Consider the following 11,504-nt stretch of genomic DNA (forward strand, 5'->3'; position numbering starts at 1 on the left):
GTCATTAACTGAACATAAACCATGTGTATCTATCCACTATCATTTATTAAACTCCATGGGTTTTACTGGTGAGTCAGTGTTGTAGAACAGGGGTGGCCAACCCTGGTCCTGGAGAGCCACAGTGCTGCATGTTTTAGATGTTTCCCTCTTCCAGCACACCTGATTCAAATGATAAGCCTATCATCAAGATCTGCAGAAGCCTGATAATGACCGTCAGGTGTGCTGGAAAAGGGAAACATCTAAAAAACATGCAGGATAGTGGCTCTCCAGGACCAGGATTGGCCACCCCTGTTGTAGAAGATGACGGTGTTTCCACGTTCACTACGGAGCCTCTGAACGTCCAAATGGGTCATATCTGATGACCATGAAAAGATGACAAACTGTATTTTACACCAATTATTTACATGTACTGATAGGATTAATGGATCAACAAGTATTAAACTGTTTAGATCAGTAGATGGGTTTGGTCCATGGTGAATGTTTGGGTCTTTTTGGGTTGATATAAAAGTTTAAAAAGTTGAAGGGGACAGATGGTTAAGAATGAGGGTTTAATTTTTTTTTAATTTAAAAGAAATACACTCAGCCCCGTTTCAGATAACTGGGTCTGTTTGTATGTGATATTACCGCTATAGTTGGCACTTGTAGTAAGTCCTCCAGATTTACCCGAACCATCCTGACGTCCAGGATATCAGGATTGGACAGAGTTTTCTACATGATCATGTCCATGGCGCTGACAAAGGAGCGTGGGCGGAAGCTCATTTGTATTTATCTCAACAGACACTGAAACAGCCTGTTTGGGAGTGTGATGTAATGACCAATCTGGGAGGCTATTTCAGCTGAAATTGAGCTGAAACACTAGACACGTGAGACTTACACAACGTTGTTAAATTGGACATACATTGTGCTTACACAGGTCTTAAAAGTCTTAAAAAATATGGAATTTTGAAACACTGTTTTCTAGACCTTGAAAAGTCCGGAAATTTGTGTGACAGTCCTAGTAAAGTATGAAAAAGTGTTTCTCTCATAGTTGAATTTTAGAGTATGATCAAAGGCACATAATCTTGTAAAATAAGAAATACATGAAGAAAGCATATAAAAACATGATATGATTTCACTAACTGGTCTGTACTGGAATGATTCTAGTGAAACTTGTTTGTGTGATATCCATGCACTTTTGTGATTTTCATACGTTTTGAAAACATTTCTGTCAGTAAAACATAATTTACTGTGAATTATGCATTCATTCATTCATTCATTCATTCTCAGATGCATTTATTAAAATGACCTTTTCTACTACACACAACAGGTACAATCTCAACCAAAAAAATGGACACGAATTATAAAAGTACATAAGTCAAGGTCTTTGGAGAAAAAATAGCAGTTTTGAAAAAGTCTGGAATATTTATTTCGATAAAGAGCAAGAACCCTGAATATAATACGTCCCCTTTAATATCTGGTATTTTCTTTAAAGCAAAGACATGAATTCAAATAAGCCATTGTTGATGTGTTATTTGATGATGTTCATTCTGATGAATCAACGTCTAATTCCAGCCTTCCTGTTTTCTCTCGGCAGTATGTGTTTGTGTCTCTGCTGTCCAGAGACAGTGTCTACGACGTCCTCCGGAGGATCTGCACTCACCTGCAGGTTTGTACTGTAATATATATATATATATATATATATATATATATATATATATATATATATATATATATATATATATATATATATATCATAAAGTTAAACTCCTGTCAGTGTTACAGTAAGTCCTTTTTTAATATGATGTTATTTTCAGAAGTTGTTCTTGAAGAACAAGGTGAGCGGAGCCAAAAGTAAAAGAAATATGGCAAGATCATGATTATAATAATATCCTGCTATTTAAGCAACTGATTTTACCTGGGTGACATTTTGAGCATGATAGCACTTTCTCTGTCATGATAAAGAGTCATCATCTTAACCTTTGAGTATTTTGGACATCATCATTACATCCTAATGCACAATATACAGTCATTCTTAGATGTGACATGTCTGATTCCAGCTGTTAAAATTCCTATATAGTATCACCATTGTTCCTAATTCATCAAATGTTTGGCTTTTGTTTGAGTTGTTCTTTCTTTTTTGTTTTCTTTCAGGTGAATGGGAAAAGTCTGAGTCTGAAGCAATACCTGGAGGAGCCCAGCTCTCTGTCTATGGTGAAGTTTACTTTACACTCGTATCAACCTGCATTGACATACAGGGAATATTTAACACATTTAACACTTATGTCGACAAGCCTTCAAGATTTGTATGTGTTAGAGTGCAGAGGAGTACATAAGTAATTTTTCCAAAATGCACAATCAGCCCTCGTCCAGTTCAGGATGGCTGTTATAGTAACCAATGAGCTTCATCTGCATCAGAACTGGGTCTCATTAGAATTTTCTTGAATTTCTAACACCAAAACAATTGTCTTTTTTTCTCAGTGTTTAATAGTTGATGAAATATTTGTGCTTTTGACAGTTTCACTGATCACCATTAACTGATAATAAGTTAATAAATAACTAACAAATAAAAGAAACAACCAGCAAATGTGATATTGATGAAAATATTAATTAGATACAAACCAGAGTAAGAATCTGACCAGACATTTAGTGATTACTTAAAAACCATGTGTTACCTTTCAGACACAAACCATTTCCTACCCACCTGTAATTCACGTGCACAAACTGAAGCGTGAAACAGGTGACAGACATAAAAACAGGATTTGAAAAGCTTTTGCAGAAACAGAGACTTCTGTTCAGTTTGACGATGTAAACAGTTGTGTGAGCTTTGAGTCACCTGTCAATAAAAACAGGCTTAGTGAATACCAGGAGCTGTTGTTTGTTCCTGCTCTGACCTTTTGGGACTACAGCATGGTTTCTGGATAAGAGGCTTTTCTCGTGCAGCCTTCAAGTTTTCAAGTTCTGTCTTAAATACGGGGGGGGGGGGGCGGGTTTAAAAGTTCATAGGCTGACTAAGAAGGAGTTATTCCACAGCAATGAAACTTGGCATACATTAAATTCAACCTTTCCTGATACTAACGGCATGGTTTCCTTCCAGATAAACCCACACAGGATAAATAATTTAGGACTTTGAAAAGTAGTACCGGAGATATTTCATGAACAATCCGTGGCACGGTGGTGTTATCAAATGTGTGCAGAAAAGGGTTTAGCCCCCAAGGACATTCATGCTGACATGGTTGCTATAGGGGATGATGCTCCAGCTTTATCAACTGTGCAAAAGTGGGCAGCTGAATTCAAGAGGGGTAGGGAGAACAAGGGTGGGCTGAAATGTCTCCAGTACTACTTTTCAAAGTCCTAAATTATTTATCTAGTGTGGGTTTATCTGGAAGGAAACCATGCAGTTAGTATCAGGAAAGGTTGAATTTAATGTATGCCAAGTTTAATTCCTCTGGAATTACTCCTCCTTAGTCAGCCTATGAACTTTTCAGCACCCCCGTACTTTTTTTTTTTTTTTTTTATTAATAATTTCTGAGAGACATAAAATACACATACATACACAGACAAGGCTGGGATGGGGGTGGGGGGTTGCAGAGTTTACATTCGTACTATTTGTTATACAAAACAAGTACAGGACCATCAAATTAACCCTTTCATGCATAGTGGTCACTACAGTAGACAGCTATTCTACAGCTGTTCTCTTGTATATTCATGGATTTTATTGTTTTAGTTCCATATCAGCCAACACAGTGGACACCTATGCATCATCCCATACACTGCAATTCATACCATTACTGTAACTTTGCTGTTCTTGATAGCACTAACATGTATGAGTATAAATCAATTGCTTGTTATTGTTGTTAGACTGTAGGTTTTTTTTTTTGTTTTTTTTCTCCATAAAGTGAGTAATAACTAATATTACAGTATGTTAAAATGTGACAAAACATCAGATTAGCAGCATTAAAAAATATATTTCATAGTTTTCACACAGTGTATAGTGTATATGCATGTTTCTTTGCTTCAAAAATTAGATGCATGATGTCCAGCTGAGTGGATATTTTTTGCAACTCCATGAAAAATAGGTTCATAAAACATTCTTCAATCGCATTGTTTTTGTTTTTTTTTCAGGCCTAAAGAGGAATAAAAACACTCAGGAAAAAAAATCTTGATAAGGGTCAAAACACAGTATTCAAAATCTCTCTGACGGGACATTTTAGAGATAATTTGACCCACATTTTTACTTTTAAATTCATTTTTGCTTTAGTTAGACCACAAGGGATTATCCAAGACAAGGAGCTACTTTATAATGAAGTAAACGTTGGAATGGCAATCAATTAAAATTCGCTCTCTGACTGGACATTACTGTTTTTTGGCCCATTAAGGTTCTCTTAATTCATGGATGAAAGGGTTAATATATTTTTTTAAGCAGTTAAGATTTGACAGTGACAGTGTTTTAAATTCATTGGGAGAGTCAAAAAAAGTGAGGCCAGTTCCATAAAAAGGAGGTCCATAAAGTCCCTGTACCAACTGTCCATACTAAAACAGTTGTGTTTGTGTTCCTTCCAGTTTATCATTAAACTGCACTTTACTGATAGGAATCCCAGTGACAGTATTTTGTCGATTATATTTGATTACATGTTTTGGCTTCTTATTCCCAGTAGGTATTCCATTGGGCATGCTGATATCTGCACATCAAACAGGAAAGATCATTTTTCAACAACAGCACTCCAGAATAACTTCACAGCCAGGCATTACTACAGCACATGCATTAGTGTGCCTTCTGCCCCACAACCATGTCAGCACAAACTTGATTTTTCCTTATTCACTATATTTTGTATATAGGGTGTGATATGAGCTCGATGTAATAATATAAGCTGTATAATTCTATACCTGACCCATTTTGATACTTTGGTGCATTTTGTACTTTGGTAATGAGCTCAATACCTTGTACAGTGTTAAAATATTACATTTAAAGCCATAATGTGACACAAACGCTGATGTCATTGTAAGGCAGGGGTGTCAAACTCATTTTAGTTCAGGGGCCATATTCAGCTAAATTTGATCTGAAGTGGGCCGAACCAGTAAAATTATAATTTAATAATATTCAAATAATGTCAACTCCAAACTTTTTTCCACGTTTTAGAATGAAAAAAGTCAAATTACATGATGAAAATGTTTGCATCTACAACCTATCCTTTCAAACAATGTGAGTAATATGAATAAACTGAAAAAAATGTGTAATTTTAATAATATTCTACTTCAGTTTATCATTTACACATGTACATTTTAACTTTCAGATCACAATGGATCTACAAATACACAAAACATTTAGTAACAGGTGGAATATTATTAAAATTGCACTTACTTCTCTTAAGACATTTCAGGTTGTTCATATTTGTTCAGGTTATTCAGATATTTTTGCAATATTATACTTCGTTTTAGTGTAAATACATGAAAACATTTACATTTACAAAGAGAAAAATTTGGAGTTGTGAGTATTTCTAGGTTATTATGACCCACCTGAGATTGAATTGGTCTGAATGTGGAACCTAAACTAAAATGATTGTTAACATCTTGGTGTAATTTTTGCATTTCACAAATTCATCCCAAGGACCAGACTGGACCCTTTGGCGGGCCGGATTTGGCCCCCGGGCCGCATGTTTGACACCTGTGTTGTAAGGAGACTAAGAACAGCCTGTACTTGCAGTTATTCTTAATGCTGTTTGTGCATTTTCTTGTAAGAAAAGGGTTATTTGTTTCATTGTATAAAGAAAACAAGACAACAGATCTGTTAGACCTAAGGATATTCTGAGGCTCTGGGGTTCATGATATGACATTTTCACCTTAAACCAATTGCTACACTTGACCTGTGAAAAATGCTGGATTTTTACTCCACTAATTCATTCCATTTTGAACGGGGTATATGCGTCTAATTCCTAGGAGGTGTTTCAGGGTTTTTAAGGTTTAATCAGTGTTCACCAAAAGCATCTGATGTTGAAGCAGTAAGACTTTACGCAGTCTGCTCTGAAAATGGTCACAAGGCTTAATTTGTTTCGAAACAGTTTCAGTTAATGGGTAATATATTAACAAGTGCTTCTTAAGGTTTTTCATCCTGTGTTCAAGGGAGTAACTGTCTCCAGTGAAGTTATGTGCTCTGAAAATAATCATTCTGGCCAAGTTTTGGTTTGTGTGTTCGGTGTAGTTGCTATGGCATTAATAACCGATCCTTCATTTTTTCAGGTTTTAGTAGGTGGCTGTTATTTTCGTCTGGCTTTCAAAGATGTTTTTAAAAAGGCATTCATAAGCGCTCGCACAGGCATTTCATGTTGTTTCCAAGACCTCCAGATGGTAACCAAGAGCCTCCAACAGTGGAATATTAGACTGAAAAACCAGAAACAAATACACTAAAGGCATCTAGGGGTGGAAGTGTTCATTTATACTAAATATATCTTTATTTATAGATCATGGTTTACATCAGGGGTCTCAAACATGCGACCCACCAAATTTTCCAGTCCGGCCCGTGGGATGAATTTGCAAAGTGCAAAAATTCCACAGTCAAGGCTGTTGAATTCATTTTAGTTCAGGTTCCACGTACAGACCAACATTATCTCAAGTAAAATAATAGCATAATAACCTACAAAAAAATAATGACTCCACATTTTCTTCTTGGTTTGATGTGACAAAATAATATTTCATTATGCCTATAAATAATGACAAATTCAAATTTTTGTTTTTGTTTTAGTGCAAAAAATAACTTTAAATTTTGAAAATATTTTCATTTACAAACTATCTTGTAACAATAAAATCTGAATAACTTGAATAGGTATGAACCACCTGAAATGTCTAAAGAAAATTAAGCACGATTTTAACAATTTTTGCCTGTTACTAAGTGTTTAGTATCTTTGTAGATCCAATCCGTAATACACATGTATAAATGATAAGTTAAAGCATAATATTGTTAAAATTGCACTTATTTTTCTTAAGAAATTTCAGTTTTTTCAGGTTATTCACAGCTTTTTTGTTTGGATAGTTTATAAAAGTAAGTATTTTAAGAATTTAATGGGGGGTTTTTTGTACTAAAACAAAGACAAAAATTTGGAGTTGTCATTATTTATAGGTTATTATGCTATAATTTTACTGGTTCGACCCACTTGAGATCAAATACGGCTGAATGTGGCCCCTGAAAGAAAATGAGTTTGAGACCCCTGGTTTGCATAGGCAGTTATAAAATGCAGCACACACAAAAGATAGACACAAAGAAATAAACAAGAATGAATTACAGTATGAAACACATCACAGTGGTGTTCTGTACAAATATTTCCCCTTCTACATGACAGGTTTTCAGCCAAAAAATTCCACAGATCAGACAAATAGTACGAGGCAGTTCCACAGTTTTGGGGCTAAGACAACAAAGTCGTCCCTGAGTCCGAGCTGCACAGTTAATGAACAAGCAGTTTCTCATTTATTTGCATTAAAAGCATGAAGCAGCAGGAGTCGTACTCATGTTCTGTCTCTATGTCTGATGTACAGGATGAGTATCCAGAGGTGCTGAAGTGGAGGAGGAAGCCGTCCCTCCCCGCCGTCTCCTCGTCTCTTCCAGACCTGCTGGGAAACTCCGCCCCCAGCCTCGCTGCTGACGCACCGTTCAGCGCACACACACTCACAGGTAGGTCCTCACACCTGTCAATCAAAAGCCAGTCAGTAATGCCACTTCTCATGGACACTCAGCTGGGATTTTCTGTGCTTCTGTGTAGACAGTAGTCTGGAAACAGAGAAGATCCTGCTGACAGAACCAGTACCTGAACTGGGTCACATGGAGTACCAACTACTGAAACTCTTCATCCTGCTGTAAGTCCAGAATACAACCAAAGACACTTTTACAAAACTATAACATCAGGAATAACAGCAAATAATAAATGTTATTCAATTAATGTGAAAGTCCTTAAAGTATTTGTTCTTTATAGGACTTGTGTACAGTAAAATAAGTTAGAATGTTTACATATATACTAATGTTCAATATTATTCACAATATGATGTATAATATAAAATAAATGTAATAAAAAATGCAGTATCATAGAGCCTTCTTCCATTGCAAGTTCAGTATAAATAATGATTTTAAAATAATATTAAGCATCCTGTTATCGTGTTTCTGATTCCTATAAATAGTAATAAGATCAGATAAAACATTTAAGGTTATATTAATAATATTTTATATTCTGTCATAACTTTCCTTTTGGCTACAATAGAGAAGCTGCAACAAGTTGAGAAAAAAACTGATGTCACTTTTCAAACCTGACATAATGAAGCGGTGAGAATCTATTAGGAGTATGATCCAAAACATCTTAAACTTAATCTGTCACATTTATTATCCTAGAACATGTAGAAATACAGAACATTTAGGAGACTCCAGCAGCAGCAGCACAGTCAGAATGACACTGGTGTTCAGAACAGTCCTGAATTTGTCCCAAATGTCTTAAATATTTAACTCCGCTGACACCTGTTGGTGAGTGTTTAGTACGATACAGGATGTCCAGTACAGCAGGAGGCTTGTTTCACTCACTTTAATTCTCCATCTGTGTGTCTGTCTCAGCGTCTTCCTGTTAGTCCTGTCGTCCTGTTACCTGGCCTTCAGAGTTTGTCGACTGGAGCAGCAGCTCAGCTTCCTGAGCAGCCAGCCAACACTGAGAGAGAGGTAAACATCAACACTTCACAACAACGCTTCAACTACTACACTGGCACACACAGAAGATGTTTACTAGTCATCAATCATAAATAGATTACATTGGGTTAGATCCAACTTTACTGTCATTGCACATGTCACAACTACAAGGCAATGAATGCAGGTTGCATCCACCAGAAGTGCAAATATTAGGATAAATATACAGAGGATGGAATCAACTCTGGGTATTGGATCAGAATACTTTATTAATCCCAGGGGGAAATGATTTGGTGTTAAAGTCGCTCCATTCAAGCAGAATAAAAAAGTAAGAGGAAAGAAATTATCAATGCAACCGAAAAAGAGAAATATATAAATACTAGTATGTAACCTGTGGGGAGCCACGGGTAGTAGATGTGGGGGGGAATTGCGGTCCGTGATTGTCGGAGTGGTGCAAACTGAAGACGCTTTACTATTACTGTACCTCTCCAGGCTCACTCCACTGCTGTATGGGCCCCCCCAGGGATGCTGGGTCCCATGAATTTGTCATGTTCACTCCCCCTTAACAGCAGCCCAGGCTGCAGACACCAGTGTTAACACCAATATGTCGGGACTGTGGGAGTAAATGCAGCATTCCTGTTTTTAACTTCATTTCTCATCATGCAGTGTGGTACTGCGGTTCTGTGACTGTAAGGGAATTGTATTCCAAAATGACTAATATCTCTGAAAATATCAGTCCTATCAATTTACTGAGATATTTAATGTGGAAATGGGACTATTCTTCAACTGTAGGTACCAAATTCGTCAATTAAAAACGTCTCAATTTGTCAGAATTGTGTCGATACACACACACACGCACACACAGACCTCCTAGCCCTTCCAGTATTATGATACAGATATACATAGAAAGGATGATGTATATTATAGTATTTACAGTATATACAGAATATGAATACGTGCAATAAGTGCAATATGAATGTGCCAAATGAATGCAGATTTACTGCAAACAGATAAAAAGAAGAATACTTAAATTAAACAATGAACTAAATCTGTTTTACTCTTTAAAGCAAAGAACATTTGCAGAACATCATTGTTAATTTTAGGTTTGTGTTAGCTGGAGTTGCAACCTGATTAATAATAAACATTAGAAATTAGAAAAGAGAAATTGAAATTTAGAAAGTAAGTATTTGGCTTAAAAAGTGGAATGGGTTTCAATATTTGGACGTCTGAAATAACACTTTGGACCGTGTGTAAAGTTTTTAAATCTGTTGTCAAAATGTGTCAGTTTTAATTCTTTTTTCTATCAGTGAACAGCTCTGCTCTGTCTGATTTGTATTCTGATATTTCTGATGTTGTTATCGTGGAAATAATCTGAAACTGGAGACAAACAGACCAAACAAAAAGGTCTGAGCCTCCTGAGGGGGAACTCATCATTTTTAGATCAGTGCTCTTCACATTCTGTATACATCTGAGTAGAGTACACCAGGTCTTTTGTTTGAAAACTCCAAAGTCACACAATAACAAAATAATTAACTGATCAAGGCAGAAACAGATCCTAATCCTGTATTCTGTGAGGTGTAGTGACTGTTTTTGTGAGTGGAGACTTTAAAGACATTACCTCATACAACCTCACTTTAAAAACATCTGAACGATCTCCTTAACCTCTGAAGGACAATTTAGTTTAGTTTTGTTTATTTCAGATACAGACATAATACAAAACATATGGGTGAAAAATAAATAATAAGAATAATAAGAAGAATAATAAACAATACACAAATAAAAAATCAAATAATAGAAAAAAAGAACTGTTATGCCTGAAAGGGAGTAGGAAGAAGCCACTGCTTATCCAGTCCTACCCCTGATTCCAGTCCTCAAACTGTTAGTGCTTAATCACTTGATATACAACATAAGATTGTGATTATCCATAAACACACCCCTACCAACCTGTACCCCCATACAGTCACATACACTTCTACATACACTCATACAGTCACATACACATCTACATACACACCATTTTATGTGTACCACTGTACATCAACACACGTCTGCACCCCCATGTTTATATACACACACCATACAATATAATAACCTGACAATCCAAATAATGATCACATCCTTCCTTGAGCCAAATATTGTGAAAATAACATTTCTTTGTGCATTTTTTTGAATTTCTGAATATTTGGACACTGCTTGACAGTCAATAAATCTGTGAAAAAAGTGCACTGAAACTATTTGTTGTAATGTGTTCACTGTCTTCAGAACACTTTTGCAACATTGAAAAACACATTTTGGGAAAAATGAAATAATATTTCAAATGTCCAAACTTTATTTATCATGATTAAAGATGGAGGTTAAAGTAACTTGATGTGATTAAGTGGAATCTGTCTAAAACGTAAAAAAAAAAAAGAAAGAAAACATCACTTTGTTTGACATTATGTGTGATTAATGTGATATTTTTGTGTGTTTGTTTGATGTCTAGGTGTGGAGAGGTGCCCTGCTGGCTGGCCAATCAAAAGACGGGAACCTGATGCCGAAGCCAATCAGGGAGTAAAGCAAACCCTGCACTTACATAGACTTCCTGTTGGGGAGCGGCGGAGCGAGCAGACAACTCTGTGATGGAGACGACGACTGACGCGACGTCTGCAGCTGAACCCTGACTCCGCCGCGACCTGGTTACCATAGAGACGTCACAGTAGTAAACAGTAGCTGGCCTCTGACCTGTGAGGATGAAGTGGACGTGAAGGTCAGACGGCAAAAGAAACGTCAACGCTGTAACAAAACTCAATTCTTTTTTTTTAAGCAGACTGAAAATAGTGAGTGTCCATAGATGTCACTGCAACAGCAAAGACAGACTTCTACTAACAAACGCTGA

At 36.3% G+C, this 11,504-nt stretch overlaps 1 protein-coding gene across 1 annotated transcript in view; it reads left to right on the forward strand.

Annotated features, from left to right (window-relative positions):
• The window catches only part of gramd2ab (GRAM domain containing 2Ab), a 51,958-nt gene extending 40,778 nt beyond the window's left edge, over positions 1-11,180 (forward strand). Inside the window, exons 8-13 of the mRNA XM_030135610.1 lie at positions 1,574-1,645; positions 2,131-2,190; positions 7,504-7,639; positions 7,728-7,821; positions 8,564-8,665; positions 11,112-11,180. Of these exons, the coding sequence (XP_029991470.1) occupies positions 1,574-1,645; positions 2,131-2,190; positions 7,504-7,639; positions 7,728-7,821; positions 8,564-8,665; positions 11,112-11,160 (513 nt within the window). The 3' untranslated portion in view covers positions 11,161-11,180. The remainder of the gene's footprint in view (positions 1-1,573; positions 1,646-2,130; positions 2,191-7,503; positions 7,640-7,727; positions 7,822-8,563; positions 8,666-11,111) is intronic.
• The last annotated feature ends 324 nt before the right edge of the window (positions 11,181-11,504 follow it).

Source organism: Sphaeramia orbicularis, chromosome 6 (genome assembly GCF_902148855.1).
Source record: "Sphaeramia orbicularis chromosome 6, fSphaOr1.1, whole genome shotgun sequence".
Lineage (NCBI taxonomy): Eukaryota > Metazoa > Chordata > Actinopteri > Kurtiformes > Apogonidae > Sphaeramia > Sphaeramia orbicularis.